We start from the raw sequence: 20,531 nt of genomic DNA, 5'->3' as shown, positions 1-20,531 counted from the left end.
ACCTCCGTAACTTTACGTTAAGTATGAAACAGCACATTGCGGACATAACATCATTCATGTGGCAGTAATTCATTGGATATTGTAAGAACTGTTGTGCGTGTATTTTTCGTAGGATGTCATACAAACCATTCTGTGAAAATACGCTGCTACAGTCTATGATTGATCCACCTCTTGCTCCTCCACAGCTCCACCCCCTTGTCCAAATATGTTCACTTGTGGCTCCCAAAATCCAAGATGGCGACAGCCCAAATGCCAAAGTCTATATAGGCTTCAAAATGGGAGTCCACAAACCAATTGGTGACATTGTGGTGACTAAATCCTCAATATCTGTCTAAGGTGTCTATTGATAAGTAATCTGAACAAAGATAAAAATTTAAGATCCAATGCAGTCTTGCTTTGCCAGCATTGGATAATCCCTTTACACTCAACACAAATACAAAAAGATTTCACATCAGCATAAGATTATTCCACTTATTTTGTCAGATTTTCATTTTCATTTTCAGTGTATGCATATGAAAAGATACTTGTGTAATCTTTTCCACCAACTCCCCTCTCTGCTCTTTTTTCATCACTCCCAGCCCTCAGTCAGTGGCTTCTTGCTTTTGTCTGATGCCATCTCCCGAGAGAGTTCAAGTGTGTCACAAACACACTCACACATACCATCCACACTGAACTAACCGTTTGCTGTTGCCACTTCTGGATTAGTCCTGCTTTCCCTCCCACACTGACGCAAAGCCTGCCTCACTGTATGCTGCCATGCTTTGGATTTAGGGAAATTTAAGCAACTTAGATTGAGAATTTAAATAAGTGGGCTGCATGCAAAGTAACACTGCATACACACAATCCTATAAATAATCACACAAGTCAGTACTTTTAAACATAAGCATTGTTACGTGCTGAGAAACATTTTTATGACAGATAATCATGGAAGTACACTTCACACTTATATGGATGTTTTTACAGGCAAATTTGTGTTTTTTTCTGCTTTGACAGGAGTGTGAGAAGCATCTTACTAAGATCTGTAACTTATAATACCATGTAAACATTTGGCTGTGCTGCCATTTGTGCTTTTATTATAGAGACAATTCAGATGAAAATGGTGTTTTTGTACCCTCATAATAAGCAGTTTAATGCACAAGTTTCTCTTATTCCAGTGTAACCAAGACTTTAGGAGCTTAATATTCAGCTGCAACATACATACAAACAGGGCAAATAATATATCACAAAGACAATTGTAGCTGGGTAACAGAAACTGCAAGAACTTCTGAGGACAATTCAGTTACTGTGATGCTGTCTACTGAAACTGAGTATGCAGTACTCTCAAGACAAAGGACAACTACACAATTTCACATTAAGACAAGATGATAAATGAACATGCGAGCGTGTTACATGTAAATAAGTACACTGAACATCCATCACAAGACTGACTATTGAAAGTTGAAGACATATAATGCACATCACTAAAACAAAATCTTAATATCAGCATTTTTCCAGTCACACAAATAGATTATCAGGTGAAAAATGTCTAATTTCATTAGATTTTTGAAGGTTTCTGTGAATTCTGTGACTGTTTTCAAGAAGCCCGATCAATGTGAGAACCTTGTTCCATACAGTAAATGGTGCAAAGACATAAATTATCATCAATGATGACAACAGGAAACTAACTTTACTCTCGTACAGTGCCATTCAATGTATTAAATACAGTGGAATGCTGTTTTTTTTATACTAAACCTGCTAGATTTGGGAAAGCAATATCAAACCCTCAGTGCCCAGCACTAACTGTAGAGCAAACCTTTATAAAGCCACATTCAGTTACATTCATTCCAGTGTTTCTCACATCATTTCTTTACCTATCGAAGAAACAGTAAAAACCACTTAAAAATTAACACACTGACAGTGAAAGACACGAGAACAGACAGGTAGGATCGTGTTGCTGAACAAGGTGAGCTGCTGTGAGTTTCTGAAGGCCGAACAAAGACACTGATGTAAATATAATTAACCACAAAAAGCTTGTACAACACAAAATAAGCAACTGTATTTCTTACCACTGTAGTGTAGGTAAAGAACAGGCTCTGCTCTTTTATTTACATAAACAATAAAATGAATGCATTACATTGAAGTTGGCACACAACAGCAGCAATCAGACTGAGTAGTGAAACTCGCACCTTTTATTTGGTCTGTCAGTGTGGTCTCTGCCTTAGTGCAAGCTGTCTGTACTGAACTGGAATTATTTAGAGTTATATCAGGGATTAAGACCAAATGACACACACAACAATACGTCATACTAGAAACACACAGTTACACACTCAACGTCGGACGTACTCTTTAAAATGCCTTAACACCTCAGCAGACGGGAGGACATGGTGGAAGAGTTTATCTACTAGAAGTGAAAGAAGCCGGTTGGTTTCGCTGGTGCAGCCATCAGCATGTTAGCTTGGTTTTTGTGAGTTATGTGGATCTATAATAAAGAAAAAATAAGTGTGAAAAACAACAACAAAATCAGTGTATTTTTACTTTAAATACTCATCCCTTCCTGTGATATTTAATCTCCCACTGGCCCAATTCCAATAACCACCCTCAGCCCTGAGCGCTGAATCCTGCCTGACTGAACATGACGTCACACGCATGATCAGTGAGTATAACAGGGTACCAAGGCTCCAAACTCTCAGTTGCCAGTTTATTAGGTACACCTAGCTAAAACTAATGTGGTCTTACACAGCAGTCCTGCAATTAATCCATCCTTTAGGAAGGTCATAATGTTCACTTTACGTTCAAACTGTTTGAGAGAGGTGCTGATTCACCTGTATGAACATTTTGAGGTTTGTGAAGCTGTGAGGGCAGAATAAATATTAGAAAGAGCTGCTATTTGCACGTAAGCCTGTACTTGGGAGCTGTTGTTTCAGAGTTTAGATTTCCCCTGCTATCATTTCTAGGATTTGGACACTATGAATTGTGGGTAACTGGGAGACCAAGAGTCAGGTTGTGTTCAAAATCGTATTCTAAAAAACTGCCTACTACACACTCAGTCTGTATGTACTGCAAACTGCCTACTACACACTCAGTCTGTATGTACTGCAAACTGCCTACTTAATGAATGATTACGTATGCCTTTACCAACAGACTGTTCACATTTACGTATACTCAAACAAATCAATCATGACTGTATCACATGACTGACAGCCGGTCTGATCAGGCCAGCAGCTCTCACATCTCTGAAAACATACCAGGAAATTTCCAAACAGGCGTTATTTGGATAAACTGACCATATATTGTGAATCTAAATAGTTATTCTCCCGTCTAAAATAATATTAAAACATAATTAAGTGACATTTTAACAGCTTCTAGCCTGGCTCAACATCTGTACCACTGCACAGTCTGAAGAGATGCAATGCATTGTGGGGAAAATTGAGTATGTTCAGTAAGCTAATTTGTGTTTTGTATGATAGCAAAGCCATGACCTGCCCTACTCTGCCTTAGTCTGCCTCTGTTTGCCTTACCCTGACATTCTTACCTTAACTTTTACCAATCTTACACCTCTTGCCTAAACCTCACCAATCCAGCCAACAAAGGCAACAAGTACCAGCCAATCAGAGGGAGAGAGGGTGGGTCATGTCTGCCATGTTATGAAATGCAAATTTCCATCCAAAAGGCTCATGTCACATACCTGGAAATTCTTGCACATGTATTCACATGTACTATACATCCAGGTATTTCTTGCATACACATAATCCATAAACTATGAAGTGTGACTGCACTAAATACTCAATTTTACATCATACTTAGTAGGAACAGTATAGCACGTGATTTCAAACATAGCCTCAGTTAGTTGTTTGCTTTTAATGACAAGGTTGGTGGATTGATCCTCAAGCTTCCCCTGCCCAAACTGCACACAGTGTATCAGTGCGATAACTGTAAATCACTTTGTATAATATCATCTACTAAATGAATGTAATACAATGTTTAAAAGGAGAGTCGTTGAACACTTGCTGATTTCACAGTGTGATAGCCCTGAGAACTCCCAGATTAGGCCCTCGCTAACTGGCTTTAAACACCTCACACAGATAAACATGATCTAAATATGAACCTAACATGTAACGTCTCTTGGCACTGGTTAGAAACACTTACAGTACATGGAGGCTGCATCCAGGGCTCCCCATCGATTTGCATGGGCAGGGCTTTAATTGTCCTGCACACAGGGAGGGAAGAGATTGAGATTTAATTATACTGTACTATTTATACTGTTTACAACAGACTACATAGAGAGAGATTAAATACCAGAATCACCTGACAATATAATACAGTTGAAAACAATAGCCACATTTAACCTTGTTTTTGTTGTCTTATACTGTTAGGTATTCTTGTTATCCACCTGTAGGTAAAAGTACACAACCTGATAGTAATTTGGGAAGACTGTGCCAGCCTGTGCCCGGCGCTCTTCAGTCCTGTGTAGATCTGTCCCATCTCTATGACTCCTTCAAGCCCCAACACCTCCAAACGCTTATCACTCATATCTGTGGAGTGACGAAACACACACAGATCAAGTTCAATGAGTTAGTCATAAATTAAACAAGGTTGTTGACATCTGCGTGCATGATGGCAGGGAGGGTTTACTGTCAATATTTGGACACAAAAAGATGTGGTGATTTAGGAGAGTACAGACCTTGAGATATTGTTTTAAGAACTTCAGGATCAGTGATAACTTCACTGTGCTCTACCTCTGGCACACTATCAGGCTTCTTGGACTCGCCCCAGAGGTTGGAGCCTCCGTGCATGCTGGGTATGTTGAGGACAGCTATGCCCTCCAGAGACATGCTGCTCAGGTCCAGAGTCTTCCCACAGCACTTGTGGAGGCAAAACAACAGGTTGTTTACGCAATGGAACAACAGCAAGACTTAAAACATGAGCAATTATGTAAATTACAGATAATTACTTTTGGCACAACAGCAACACGACTGCATTAGATATTCTAACCTCAATCAAGAGACAGTCCGTCAGCCTCTTGCAAGATGCAGAGATCGTCTCAGAAGTGGCAAACTCAAGATACCAAAGTTTGTTCTTCATTCTAATGAAAACAACAGAGAATACGATTTTAAAAAACTGAACTCTGTTAAACTTTTCATTGGTAAACACTTTCATACAGTTAGTGTGAATCCTCACCTGCTGTTGAATCTCTGTGGATATTTCTCTCTCATTGTGTGGAAACGATGAGCGATAGAGGCATCCTGTCAGAGATATTTTTTTTGTGTACATCAATAACAAATTACAAGAAATGTTTGTTTTTTTGCTTTTTTTTATTGGAGAAATGGGTGTGATGTTATCATTCCTCCCTGCTGAGGCAGTGACTCACCACTCCAATAGAGAAGTAGTTGTTAATGATGTGGTAGGGCACGGGGTCTCCTGCATCTTGGGGGTCCTCTGGTATCACCTGGATGCTCCAGCGGTCCAAGGGCATCACCTCGCTCGCTTCGATCTCCTTCAGGATCTCTCTCAAGTCTGACCCTTCATAGCCTTTGGCAGGATTACGAAAAGAAGCAGAAAAAGTAAACACAGGGAGCTAACGTCCAAGCCAATACCTCAGTGATGGATCGCAGCTCATGTGACAATGGTGTTACCTCCTCCCCAGCGTAGACAGCGAGCCAGGTCATTCCCGGTGCCCAGAGGCAGGACAGCTATTGGAGGATGCCATGGCAGGTTTTCTTTGTCTGAAATCAAAGGTCCATTATTAACCTTTTAGACAGAGGGGATCCTAGACTCTGAGGGGCCCCGGGCGAAGAAGCCCATCAAGGCTCTGTTACCTGTAATAAGGTAGCCAGAAGGGCCGCTACTAAAGGGGTTTTTGACAGTGGCAGTGTATAGCAGGGATGGAGGTTTGATGGGGTTTACTTCATAAGCTGTTTATGGATCAAACTGTTCTGGGGACTCCCTGAGAGGAACTGCTCACTGCTATAGAAGATTCTTTAAATGCTTTAACAGATCAAAATTAAGTTGTATGTCCCCCATTTCAGTAGGTCATTTGTTTGTGTTTTCTTCTGTTTATGTGGCTAATGGGTGTTTTAAAATGGCAGTTACTGGTGCTGCACTGGCTCATGTGTTCAACCAATAAACGCACACTTACATCTATCTAAGGGCCCTGACACACCAAGGTAATGGTCAGCCATTGGTCAATGTTGGGCCTTTGGTGAGTGTCTCCTTGTTCGTGTGACGTGTCCCACGCTGTTGGCATTAGTCAGCTGTTGTCAGCATTCCTGAACACCACTTCCACCTGCTGGTGTGGAGAATGATTTCTTCTCGCACAGAACGTAGTGCTAATTAGGCATCGGCTGTAGTGTTTACGGTGTGTTCAGGTGTAACTTTTTAGCCGATACACAGGAGATATGAGGTGATGCAACAGTCGGCCTTTGTTGCCACTAGTTCTTTGATCTCAATCTCTACATGTCGTATTCACCCATTCACACACAGGTGGTCAAGGCCGCCTTACAAGGTGCCACCTGCTACTCAGTAACCATTCCCTCGCACTGACACACAGATGGAACAGCCATCGGGAGCATTTTGGGGTTCAGTATCTTGCCCAAGGATACTTCGACACGTGGGCTGGAGGATCTTTGGATCGAAAGGCTAATCTTCCGGTTGGTGGACGACCCACTCTACTTCTGAGCCACAGTCGCTGGTTACCTTAATCATTAAAAAAAAAAAAGCCACAATACCTATAGCATCCAGGAGCCACCCAACAGTGCCGTCTCCTCCACACGCCAAGATCCTGTAGTCACGCATATTGCGGAAGAGGTGTAGTCTAAAGGAACAAACAAAACGTTAATATGAAGAAACTCAAATGTGTACAGTTATAATGATGAAAGTGTACTGTACCCTGGTGCAGGACCTCCGTTGGAAAGGTTGTAGACTTGACGCGGGTTCAGCATGTACTGAAACTTCCTGAGCACTCTGTGGAAAACAAGAGACGCACACACACAGTTAAACACATCCAGGAAGTGAGAGGGACCATATTCTAAAAATGACATAAAAATGAATAGATTGCTTTTACACTAGGAGTAAAAGAAAGTTACACAAACATATTGAGACTTTCAGCTGCTTACCGTTCACCCTGCTTTCCTCCACTTTTTGGGTTGACAAACACCAGCAGAGGGTGGATGTTTGGAATCGAAACAATCTGAAGGAGAAGATATGACAGATTAAGATCTGATGGATAATGTAACTGTACAGATTTTAGATGTATATACTGTATAATAACTGTGAGGCAGCAGCATTCTAACGTTTGCTGCTGTCGAATAAAAAAGATAAGAGGAGGTTTTATAGATAGCCTGGGTAAAGCGCGGTAACTCTAAACCATCGCTGACGGACCACAATGCACCATGACTTCTTTGTGTCTCATGCTAAAAAAAAGTTTGATTTATTTAATATTAAAACATTATGATGATATATTGTGATTGCCATGGCAAATATTTTTAGATTTCAGGAATACTCAAATGAAAAATGTTGGCAGTGAATGTTAAAAAATGTGCAGAAACTGAGCAACAAAAAGAAGCAGTGTATTTAGCTATATTTACAAGAGTAGTGAATTATGCTGCTGGAGTAAGTTTTGGTCCTTCATTTCAACTATGAAAACTTGTTACCATAGGAATAGATTGAAACCAACATGATTTAATGCTCGTGACTGGAGGTGAGTGTCTGGTACTGTAAATTTTGGTTCAGTGGGCCTGTCCCATCTGAAGTGAACATAACCGTGATGGTCGTATTTGTCCAGGACTCCATCCAACACACTGAACCAAACAGACTCAGAAAACACTGGTACAGTCCTTTTAAACATAAAAACCTTCAAAAAAAATAACATGACGAATCACTGAAATTGGAGATTCTCCCGAGAACAGCGATATGCAGATGGTGGTTTGAGTTGACAACTTGAAAGAGACCTCACAGAGAAAACACATGGGTGTACAGTTGGGAGAGGAATAAAACTGTGTAGGAAGATTTGATTACAGCAGACCTGGAGGATGTGGCCATCAGGGGTGACGTTTAACAAGCTGGAGTCCTCGTCCTGCAGGGAACACAGGACAATTAACCAACGAATACACAATAATTCTAAAAATGTAAATCTGCTACAGCCAAATTTACAGTGCTGCTCATTTTACCTTGGAGACGGCGTATATCGCCCACGGAGGCAGTATATGATCTTTCAGTGGTCCACAATCACAGGGCGATGAGCCAGAGGAAGTGCACTCATCATGACGCTTAAAAAGATACAAGACTAAGTGACCATCGACAAAAAGAGATCCCCTCTAACTTGTTCACTAATGTCCTCACATACACACACTCCTCACCATCTCCTGGCACCATGCACAACGCCTCCCTGCTAAAGTTTTGATCTTCTTGTGGCAGACATGACACTTGTTGGACTTACAGTCAGCTCTGATCCAGTCGTGAGCTGCTACCTGAGATACAGAGGAGTGAAAGAAGAAAAAGGTGGGGAAAAGATGTAAATCACCACTATAAGTTATCTTTTTTCTATAAAGAGAAGTGATTGCAGAACCATGACTTCCTCGTCCATTTATAATCACCTAAAGTAATTATCACCTGTCCCCGCTACTCATAATGTAAAGGAAAGTCTTAAAGGGGCAGTTCACCTCAAAATTCTTTCTCTTACAGACAATATCTCCAACACTCTGCAATTCATACAGATTTTGCAGTGTACTGTCCCTTTAAGATGATATCCAACTTCCGCTCCAGGATCAACGTTCATGTTGACTACAGCGGTGCCAAACCACAACCCAGCCCTGAATGACTGCAGGAAACATGATGTTATAGTTGACTTAGAATCAGCACAGACCACACCCTCCGTAGAGCAGCTGTGGAAGTTAAAGACAGCATCAGATTTATGACTTTCTGGATAACCATTGACAGCCAGACATGCATCAACAGATCAGATATCCCTGAAGCACACTGGCCTATCAAACCTCCGGAAGCAGCTGACGAAAGTTGGCCGGTTCACTGTTGTGATCCATTACAGATTGTGAGTTGTGGTTTTGACACTGGAAAAAGACAGTGAACACATCATTGTCTAAGTTTGTGCAAAATCAGGATGTTTAGCAGATGTGCAGAGCAGACTGTGCCAGCTGTATTTACTGCTGCTGCCATTTGGTTTTTGGTCAGTAAAAAGAAAACTGACGTGGTTTTATTCAAATGTCAAATATGAGCTTTCAGTTCATTCTTGACCTTGAAAACAGCTGTTTGACAAAAAATAATTAACACAAGGTCACACAGATTTGATTTAAATGTAACAAAAAGGACTTTAAAGAATAATTCTGGTGATGTTGTATATTATTGATCATCTACAGCGACTGACTGTATACCCACAGCCTGATTCATCTAATTTCTCTGTGCCATCGGCCTCCACTGTTTTCCAGAAACCATTAAAACACATCTATCAGACACACCGTTGCACTGGAGAACATGTTCTTTCATTACAATGTACATGCGCACTGTAGTTTATTTTGGGCCAATCCCACATACACCGCCCTGCTGCCAGTTATATTCACTCGTAAACAAAATGTGTATCAATCCACAGCTGAAAATAGTCCCCAACAAACGCACTTTTTACTCCTTTGACTTAGACTTTTGACTGATGTTTGCTAACAACTACAGCGCCCAACTGTTTTAGGAGTTTACTGAGACTTTTAAAAAATGAAACTATCTATCTGTGACTTCTTTCAACATCTTCAGTGTGAACAAATGGGCTGATAGAAGTCGGAGAGTATTGAGAGGTGGACTTATGTTCCCTTACCTTATGTTCCTGTAACTTTGAAAAACAGAAACAAAACACATGTAAGGAAAAGGAAATGAAGTGTTGCGTGTGTCCTTACACCAATCTCCTTCTTAGATTTGACAAAGGTCCGAGCACAGGGGTCAGGATTCTTGTTGGCACACTGATTGTGGACGGTGTACTTGCAGCCTGAGGAAGAAGATTAGAGAGGTGACTTGAGGTCAAGATAAAGCTTTCTCCCCTAAAAGCCTACATGATTCCATATTAAAGTATGTGTGATTATAGACAATGAACTTGAAAAGGTGTGACTCCTCCACCTCATTTATACTGTGCATGAGGTGCGTGGCTGCCCCCTGATGGCGGCTGTGAGCTCTTACAGTTGCAGCAGAGTCCCTGCTTCCCGAGGCCGAGCAGCATGCTCTGACACACACCACAGTAGGTCGGCTTGTTAAAGTGCTTCATCCTCCAAATGTGCTGCCCATCCTTTTCTGTCATCTGTGGGTGAGGGGAAGACAAAAAGACTAAATAAAATATAACAGGAACCACAACTGGGGATTTTGTGGGAAAACGCATGTGTTGTATGTGAAGTCAAGTGTTTGTTCTGTCACCTTCAGTCCAAGCAGAACGAGTAAGGGCACGTTGTTCATGCCTCCCTTCACCCATTCGTCCAGAGTGACAGTCCCACTGCCATCCGCATCGATCGCTGTCATCATTTCTTTGAGCACCTGTTCAATTATAAAAGCATCTGCTCACTATTTATCATCCTGCATAGTAATCTTCCTTTTACATCTCTCAGATGCTGTAATTGAGCTCTCTTTCTGGTGTAAAACAAACTTTAATTATCTTACTTGTCAAAGATATTAAGTTATCTGACTACTTGTTTACTTTTTCAAAAGATTAAGACATTATTTAATGACAGAATTAAAAGCTTAAAAATGAAAAAGCAACCAAAATGAGACTCATACTGGTCTGAGTTCAGTCACATCCCAGCCCAGGTAATCAGCAGCTCGCATCATCTGGATGATTATACGATCCACCTCCTGATGGAGAGACAACAGGGTTTATGTTCACAGTCACCATATTCATCTTAATCAATGAGTAAAAACCTAAGTGGTATATTATAAGGACTTTTTTTTTTTTTTTTTTTTTTTTTTTTTTTTTTTTTTTTTTTTTAAATATGTTTTTGGGCATTTTTGCCTTTACTGGATAGGACAGCCAAGTGTGGAGGGGGGACAGAGAGAGAGGGGACAACATGCAGCAAAGGGCCACAGGCCGGACCCAAACCCGGGCCGCCGCGGCAACAGCCCCGCACATGGGGCGCCCGCTCCACCCACCAAGCCACCGACGCCCCAGGACTTTTGTTTTTGAAATAGACTGGTTTATCATTTATGGACTGTTAAAGGGACAGTTCACCCCCAAATCAAAAATACATGTTTTTCCTCGGCATGTCATTAATGGTGTCCTCCTCAGCTGAGCTGTAACATTAGCTAGCTCAGTGATGCTAGGTGAGCTAGCAGTAGATGCACAAGTGTCATCTACTTCATTTATATATGAGAGAAGGCAGATATCTCTACAGCGGACGCTCAGCAATTCACACCAGAACAATCTAGATTGATAAATAGCACTACGGGTAAGAAGAAAAATACATGTTCATTTTGGGTTGAACCGTCCCTTTAAGACTTAAGTAAGGCTCTACAAATATGCAGCATTGGAGCAGGACTTTAGTGGTAAATATATTATTTAGCTTTTATTTATAGTTTGGTCAAATTTGTGGGGTCAAATTGTATCCATGTCACTACCTGTCGCACCAGCAAGATATACAGTACATTAGCAAGATGTTCATTGTCGGTGCTGCTTCTTCACCTTTCAGCATTTCAACTTACAAATAAACTTTACAGGCCATATAGAAAAAATAAAAGCACCCTAAATATTTGGTTGATTTAGACACAGGTCATTAATATAGCGCAGTTAGAAAGACTTGTCAGTGATTTTGAGTGACTTACAGAGCTGTCCAGGAGTTTGTTGCAGTCTTTATCGTAAAGTTTGAAAGTATCTAGAAACAAGACAAAGTCAGTCAGTGAGCTGAACAATGGGACCTTACAGATCATCAATCTTAATTATTTATCAATGGTGAAATGTATGTTAAATTCAAATGCACTATAATAAATATGTAGCAAAATGCCCAAAAGGAAGATTGGACCAACATTCAAGCTTCTCCCGTGGCTGTCCTTCCTCCAGCACCGAGAAGTAACAGGACACATCACGAAGAAAGACCCCACCTGAAGATAAAGAAATGTACACAACCTTTTGACCAAGCTGAAAACTTTTATTACTTTCCTGAGGTCTAAAACAGCATGTTTGTTTTTTTAGCTTCGCATGAAAATGTAGAACTGCTGCAATTAAACAATAAAAGCAAACAGAAGAACAAAATACAAGTGCACTAATCTCCAAAGCTTCTGTACGCCTACAGCTTCATTCCTATGACGCAGCACTACAAGATAAAACGAAAAGACAAACAAACAGGTGGGCGTTGGACAAAGTGTCCAACAGGAAATACTCTTTGCAGCATTCTTTATTTCTTTGAGTATTTTCAGGATGTTCTGCGGTGCATTCCCAAGCACACTCAGAGCTGAGTATGACTGTAGAGCTTTTCCTCTTCACACCTGCTCAATGCTGTTATGTAAAAGGAGATCAGGCTTTCAGAATGATTTACCTCCTTTGGGCAGAGGGCTCTTTGTGCACCCATCCTGCTCCACATGTTGGAAATAGCGAAACAGCCGTTGGCAGAAATCTGGAGGGACGTTATCCAGTTCTAGGTAGGTCTTGAGAAAGAGACAGAAACCTGCCTCATCGACGGACTGTGGAAAGAAAGGAAACTCAATGTCAGCAGTGGCACCCACAGAAATGTTTTCATAGAGGCCAGATGGGCCCATTGAAAACCTTGGGGTGGCACCAAAACCAAAAGCCATCACTGAATTTCAGGAATTCGATTATGAAAACTATGTCAATATGAGAGATAAGGAATCGTATACTGACACACTTGTTTCTTATTTTACAGTTAAAGCAACACTTACCTTTCTGGAAATTTTACGCTGTTCTTTGTTTAGTTTAAAATGCTATTAATAAGCTGATGGCACACTAAAATGTAAGTGAATTCCACCAGAGATAAAAACTCATAATTATACCATTCTCATATGAGTCAAAGAAAACTCCGACCAATCATTGCATTCGGACTGAATGCAATGATTGGCCGAGCGTCCTGTCTGTCTTCCCCACGTGGAGGCCTCCCACCTCCAGCCACTCCAACAGGGAATTCAGTTGGCAAAAGAAAGACTATTGCGAAAAAGCTAACACTAAGAGAGAACTTGATGCTGCAAGAGCCAAAACTCGGGTCAACATCAGCTCTGCTTTCGAGCGATGGCGAAGACTGATGCAGCTTCATCCTGAGCTAAAAGGGGATGAGATGGTCACAGAGTTTCTGCTGGACAAGTATTTTTAGTTTGCCTCTAATGTAACATAGGCTATAACGTTATACGACTCCTCTTCTCTTCTACTCTTCTCTTGGCGTGCTACACTCGTTCTCCTCTTCCGTGTATCTAACGTTACCTTGCCAACGCCTACGTTTATCATAGACGTAATGAGGACATAATGGAGGAGGGGGGAGTAGGCCTTTGGAGGGAGGTGGAGTTGTGGATGTTCAAATTTTTCTAAGTGAAGTAAGTAAGCTGTGTGAAATGCAAGAAAGGTAAGACTAGCTTTAATATTACTAATTATCTGCTGTGCGTAGACTAATACTGCCACAGTTCATGTTTTGAGTCCCACAACAGTTTTGTTTTAATATGTTATGTATCTGTATATGCAAATTGGCTGGTTGTCATTTTTCTCGAAAAGACAAATATACAGCTTTAATCTGAATGAGTGGGGAACAAGCCAACTCACACAGAGGCCTCCAATTATTTTTTATTATATCCATAAGGGGGACCAGGAATAGTATCACAGTGGCCATGACTCCCACCCACCCCTTGGCGGTGCCACTGGTTGTCAGGAGACTCAGGGTCAAAACAATAATGTGTTTTTTTATAATGTTCATAGTAATGCTTTATTTTACCACAACTGTAATTCCTAGGTAATTCCAATATCAAATAATCAGTAAATAAATAGAAAGTTGGTTTTGAAAGTTTTTTTAAATTCCTATTTTCTATTTAATTAATACCAAAATAATAGTTATCTTCAGAAACTTCCCACAAAATGTATCAGAAGAAATGGGAAATTACTACCTCATGTATCACTGTCTAGAATGGATCTGCGTCATGACTTACCTCTCCAGAGCTGTGCTGGGCCAGACGACCCCCAGCCTGAAACTCCTTCATCACATCTTTTACCTTCAAATTGCTCTCTGCAAAGAGAAGGGTGCGTTAACAAATAGAAAATGACATGAGAAAGGAATAAATTCTAAAGCCACTAACTTTTTCTGATATGAATCTTTGCTCTCTGTCTGTTATGAACATGACTGATAAAAAAAGAAAAATGTTCTGGAGTAAAAAATGAGAGCAGAGGAGCTTAGTCCGTCCATTGTCTATCTGCCATTTGTCCCACACTGTAATTACATGGCTCCTGAGTGCTAAAACAGGAAGCAAATGTCAGATGATCCCTAATCGTGGACATGAACGTACTGTGTGTATTGTACAATAAATCCGGGACGTGCTGTCAGAGGTAAAACTCAGCGGTGCTTTTCTCGGGTCCGGAGAGGAGCGGGTGTAATTATCCCTTCATCCATTATCCAACAGTGCAAATTCTCCCTCCCCTCCCTGACACTAAAAGCCTACACACCCATTTCATTTCTTTCAAAGCCTCTGAGTGTACAGCAGAATATTTTTAGCCCCATACCACTTTTTGTTTCATGTCAACAGGTCTATCCAATTCTGTATTAGCTCCAAGTCCAACACAAAACCATGAACCAGTTTGGACTTTGTTTGTGTTTTTGGGGTTGAGACTGACTGACCCTCAGAGGATCTATCTGGAGCAATCTGAGGAACCTCCTCAGTCACTTATTTTATGACAGATGCTTAGTGACTACTGCTGCTCTCACTTCATGTGACTGATCTCAAAGGAGAGATTTTCAAGTTTTAAAGAACTGGAAACAAAAGTAATTGATCCATCAGATGCAAGAAAAGTCTGCATACCCAAATCAGTCAGATAAATCTAGCCTCTCAGCTTCTATATATGTAGCACACAGGAGTAACTTGCACAGATGTTTCAGTGTGTCACTCCCCTTTACTCTCCTGTGCTGGACGTATAAACTGAAAAAATGAGATTGCAGGAGTACTCTGACTGATTTAAGTGTGTGAGCTTGTCTTGTTCTTCTCACCTTCAACTATAATTACACTCTCCTCTTGACTTAGTTTCTTCCTCTACCTTCATAAGTCACTGGTCCAACTATGTGTTCCATTTCTCACAAATTCCAAATCATCAGGGTTGCCAAAAAATTCAGATCAATTTGCTTAAGGGGTAACGTCAATATCTTTAACCTGGACTCTATTTTCCCATGTTTTGTGCCTATGTGACTAATGGGAACAACAATTTTTGAAATTGGTCCAGTACTGAGCAGGAGTGCTGCAGCCGACAGCTGCAAAGCAGGATGTGAAGTTAACACTTGGGGCATGTTTGCTCTGTCAATAAGTCCACTAGAAATGCTTGTTTTGGCCACAGACAGGCTCAGATTGTTATCTTAAGTGTCTGGTGATATTATGGAAAGGATCCCTCTAGAGATAAACCTTTTTGTTAAAGAATAAGATCCTTTTTATTTAACCAGAAACAGCCCAAAGTCACCACTGACAAACTCACCAGACTCCATTTAAATAAACAGTAATTTCATCATCATAAAACACACTTCATTCAAACTTAAAAAATAAAATTCACAAAAGCCATCTTGGTTCATTTTTCCACTGTTTCAACAATCAGCAGCTCTGGTTGGGTTGAAATAAACCCTGAATTCACCCAGTTAGATGTGTAAATATGCTGGTTTTATACACACTAAAATAACTGTTTATTCAAATGGAGTCTGGTGGGTTTGGCATTTGCAATTCTGAGGCCGTTTCAGGTTAAACAAAAAGGATCTTACCCTTAGACAAAAAAGTCTATATGTGTAGGGATCCTCTACATCATTTTGTCAGACATTTAGACTATGATCCGAGCCCGTCAGTGGCAAAAACAAACACTTTTATTGGACGTAAATTGATGGTGACAAGTGGTTAAATTGCAGCCAGTTTCCCTGCTACTGGTCCCATATCAAAAATTGTTGTTCCCATTAGTCACTTAAACACAAAAACATTAGAAAAAAGGTCCAGGTTGAAAAATACTGAAGTTTCCCTTTCCTTAGGTAAACGTAGCATACAATTAGTGGTGCAGTAGCACAGCAGCTGTTCTTGTATGTACTGTTGGGTAGTTTAATTTATAACAAAACATCATATTTTAAAGACTCTTAATATGTTTTGTATGCAAATAATCTTAATTTGTAAAGTAACTAGTAACTAAAGCTGTGAAATAATTGTAGTGAAGGAAAAAGTAAAATATTTCCCTCTGACTTGTGCTGAAGTAGAAAGAACCCACTCAAGTGCAAGGACCCAAATATGTGTAATAAGTACAATACTTGAGTAATTGTACTTAGTTACAATCCAACACTGCATACAACAGTATAAAAATACGATTACAAGTCAAAGTCCTGCATTCAAAATTCAAAATAAAATTACAGAAGAAGCAAAAATATAATGGAGCAGAGTAGTGTAAGGTAACAAAATGGAAACACTTATAAGTACAGTACTTGAGTTAAATTCTGGAATCATAGGTCTTTATATACACATACTCAGTCATAAGCAGATATAACTCACTACTACTTCAACTTGCTTTTCCTCCACAGTGAGGACTGACAGCCTCTCCAGCTGGACTCTCTATGTTTAACATGCAACACTGACATGCTGGTAATATTAATAACTGTTGCAACAAAGAGAAGTGAGACGGTGATACTTACCGTCCATGTAATGCTGCAGCTGGATAAAATCCACAGGAGTCAGAGACCCTTCTGCATCGTCAGACGAGGCCATGTCGGTGAGGTGACTGAGCACAGAGAAAACAATGACAGAGCCGTCACACAGAGGTGACAGGGAGAAGAGCAACACCAGGACCAAGCGTAACAAGACAGTAGTCTGTCACCCACTGTTTCAGCAGTGACTCACATAAACTGGTTTACCTCCATTCCTTGGATTGCACAGGCTAGTATACACTCCCCTCATTAGAGATAGTGATCCCCCATAGCGTCTGGTTTCAGATATTCAGACAGGCTTCTAGCTGAGGAATCCCAGGAATCACTAGTAAATATTAGCCCAAGCCTGCTACACCACATTCAATGAGTTAAAGAGATACTACCATGCAGACTTTAGTTGACACGCCTTCTTAAATATAGAAATGAGACAAAGGTCTGTGACAAGATCTGACATGATGAGTTTGCCTACCATGAGCAGCTATAAATAATAATAATAGCATAACAAGCTGAATGCTGCTGAGTTTCAGCCTCCAATGACTGATCATTAACTTTGACCGGCTGAAAAGAAACTTAATTAAACACCAACCTGTGGAGATATTATTAAGTGCTGGTAAATGTGTTCTTCATATGTTGTATATGTAACACTTTGCCACAATCACATTATAAATATTAATAATCACAAACATTCAAATAGGAGCAACCTTTTAAAAGAGGCGCCCACCTGTCAGCATTATAATATGAAGCCAGGCACCTGTCTGACTGACTGACAGGTACGACTCTACTGCACTATGCTCTCAGGTGTTCACACACTCTTACCTTTGTCTCTCCTCAGACTTCAGCGGAAGTAAAGAGAAAAACTGTCCCGGACTCGGAGCTCCACAACGCGGAACCTTGCTGTGTTGTTTGACGGGCAGCTGGTGCTTGTGGGTAACGTCAGTGGCGGCATTAGCGGATATAAGGGATTAAGACCGGGCGGAGGAGGAGCTTTCGGCCACATAATTACAGTTAGTGGCGCCGCCTCGCGCGCGTGTACGCTCACACTAACGCAGTGCCCGCGCACAAGCACGTGCACTTGTTTGATTTGTTGTACCCTGCCAAACAAGTCAACACATTCCCTAAATACTGAAGCTTTAAGCCTCAAAGTCAGAGTGAGGACCAGGCTGTCCGGTTCCAGCGTTAACAGGGCGTGAATGAGCAGATGTGGATGAATGAAATACTGAATATGGACTCATAAAGTGGCTCTGACAACTCATGCATGATGTTCTAATGGGTCTTTGCAGAAGGCTCTTGCAGACTGGGCCTTAAAATTCAAGATAAAATTATTTTAAAAAAAGACAGTAAATACTTTTCTTCAGCTGTTATTGAGGACATGTCTGACCCAATAGAAACCACCTGATCAGGCTCAGTGTATTTAAGGCAGGCTGAGGTCTATGAGGCAGATAAGATATGTTGCACTGAGCGTAAATGCACTGAAGATAAAAATCCCATAAACTGAAAGTGTGGCAGGTCAAAGGTTTCCTGATGAGACAGTAAGAATGTACCATGCTCTAAATACCTGTGTCCAACTCAAAGTGCATTAAAATATACAGTATATACATGTGAAGACAGGAAAAGGAGGAAAACATTAAAATGAAGGAACATTAGAGCATATTCCGGCCATGGCAAAGTGATAAAGGACAAAAAAGAGATAGAAGGGGTCATAAGGATGCAGGGTCAGTGCAGACCACTCATCTGGCCCCATTGCAATGGACAAATATGTTGCATATATTCATATGATATTATATTTGCAAAACATTGTAGTAGGCCTATATATAAAATTATATATTTGTAATTGTTTAAAGGATAATTTTTCAAAAAGTATTGCGCCTTTCTAGTCTTCTGACCACTCAAAGTGCTTTAACACTCTACATGCCACATTCAGCCATTTACATACTGGTGGCCAAGTTAAACATTCATACACTCTCACAATTTGGGGTTCAGTATCTTGTCCCTTTAACATGAGGATTGGAGAAGCCAGGGATCAATCTTCTGATTAGAGGATGACCCACTCTACTTCCTGAGCCACAGTCACCTATATTACATCCATTATACAAGGTTGACAGAGTAATGTTCAAAATCCACATGTGAAATATGTAAAGTTATTACATATGAAATGCTGTTTGACCTACAATGTAACATGTGACATTAGTGTTTCCATGGCACGACATTTGACATGGGTTCTGGAAATCACATGTAAGTACATTAATCTCATTTGATACACACACAAACACACGCACACACACACACACACACACACACACACACACACACAAAGCAAACAAGAGAAACACACAGAGAAACTCTTCCCCTTCCTTCATCAGATGAATGTGAAAACATTCTTCTAGTATCAAACTGCACGGCATTCTGCACAGTGAGGCTCAAACATCACAGTGATGTAACAATAAGCAAAACGCAGTAGGACTTTAACTTTTACATGGACAAAAAGTCTCACAAGTGCTGTGGGTAAATTCAAGCTACAGAGCTCACAGGTCAACGGAACCATCTCCATGGCAACTGAACAAACCCATGTGCTGAAGAAGACAGGTTAAAATGGTTGAAAGCCCTAGGGGAAAAAAACAGTAAGTGGGCCTTGCACCGGAACGGTTTCAAACTGCTGTCGCAAAAGGTCAAGAATGAAGTTTCATGCCCAAACAAGTGATATTTCATTAAACAATCCTGTCAATAATCACAGTACTTTATATTGGCCTGTACTGTAACCAGTGGCAGTGGTATAAGGTAGTTACCATGGGCCCCAGTGCACACTATTGTGACGGGCCCTAGTGCACACTGGTTACTAGTTATGAGATGCACACACACACGCACACACACACACACACACACACACACACACACACACCACACACACACACACACACACACACACACACACACACACACACACACACACACTGCTGGCAGTTGTTTGTAAACAAAAAAAAAGCCAAAGGAATCTAATTCAGGGAGCTTAGTTACTTTTCCTCTCCTTGTTTCTCTCTTGTCCTTTCTACTTCCAACTTTATGTTTGAAAGGCATGACTGCTCGCTGGAGTTTCAGATGTGCTCAGCTTGTCAGTCTTGACAGATTTTGCACCTAAACTAGCTACTGTATCGTCTTGTCTTGTGACATGATCAAATAGAGACCTGACATTAGGCAGCATCAACATACATGTTACCAAACAATCATCATTGAATACCTGTATATGACAAAATATCAAAGAAATTATTCATTTATTTGAATAGTTTTATGTATATAGTTTATTAATGGTTTTTCTAGTTCATGTAGAATAAACATTGATTTTGTTGTAGATTGCTACAATTTTACCAAAAGAAAAGAAAGTAAAAAGAAGAGAAAAGAAAATCATAACAGATGTGGGTTTGCATTTTTGCGAGCATATAGCCTATAGCAAATGGCACCATTTTAAATTTAATGTGCGCTCTTTTCTGAACACAGTAGTTCTGAGGTGGCAATTTGAATCATTCGCAAGGGCCCCACCCCACCCCACGGGCCCCAGTGCAACTTCACTACCTACACTGTCTGTATTTATGCCCCTGACCAGTGGTGTAGCGGTAGTTGATGAAGTGGGTATACTACTAGGTAGATGTATGGATATATTATACTCTTCTATATATTCCAATGGATTTTTAGCTGATAGGTGGATATACTAGTCTATAAATGACCACA

The 20,531-nt window shown here is 40.6% G+C and overlaps 1 protein-coding gene across 3 annotated transcripts; it reads right to left on the bottom strand.

The window, feature by feature from the left end:
- Positions 1–886: 886 nt before the first annotated feature.
- Positions 887–17,769, bottom strand: dgkab (diacylglycerol kinase, alpha b). Of its 3 annotated transcripts, none has more exons than XM_050038579.1 (25): positions 17,628–17,769; positions 16,800–16,885; positions 14,092–14,168; positions 12,486–12,630; positions 11,977–12,051; positions 11,776–11,825; positions 10,738–10,812; positions 10,381–10,497; positions 10,150–10,267; positions 9,873–9,961; positions 8,967–9,041; positions 8,334–8,444; positions 8,145–8,243; positions 8,000–8,050; positions 7,092–7,165; positions 6,865–6,939; positions 6,705–6,790; positions 5,613–5,702; positions 5,348–5,508; positions 5,158–5,222; positions 4,972–5,062; positions 4,661–4,841; positions 4,391–4,511; positions 4,126–4,186; positions 887–2,458 (listed from the first exon to the last, which is right to left on the bottom strand). In XM_050038579.1, the coding sequence occupies exons 2-25, from the start codon at positions 16,870–16,872 to the stop codon at positions 2,381–2,383; spliced, it is 2,238 nt and encodes a 745-aa protein (XP_049894536.1). In that variant the 5' UTR covers positions 16,873–16,885; positions 17,628–17,769; the 3' UTR covers positions 887–2,380. The 3 variants fall into 3 exon arrangements, with proteins under 3 accessions (XP_049894536.1, XP_049894535.1, XP_049894537.1); XM_050038578.1 differs by lacking the exon at positions 17,628–17,769 and adding an exon at positions 17,019–17,145; XM_050038580.1 differs by lacking the exon at positions 8,967–9,041.
- Positions 17,770–20,531: the final 2,762 nt, after the last annotated feature.

Source organism: Epinephelus moara, chromosome 24, assembly GCF_006386435.1.
Source record: "Epinephelus moara isolate mb chromosome 24, YSFRI_EMoa_1.0, whole genome shotgun sequence".
NCBI lineage: Eukaryota > Metazoa > Chordata > Actinopteri > Perciformes > Serranidae > Epinephelus > Epinephelus moara.
This window is presented reverse-complemented; position numbering and strand designations above follow the sequence as displayed.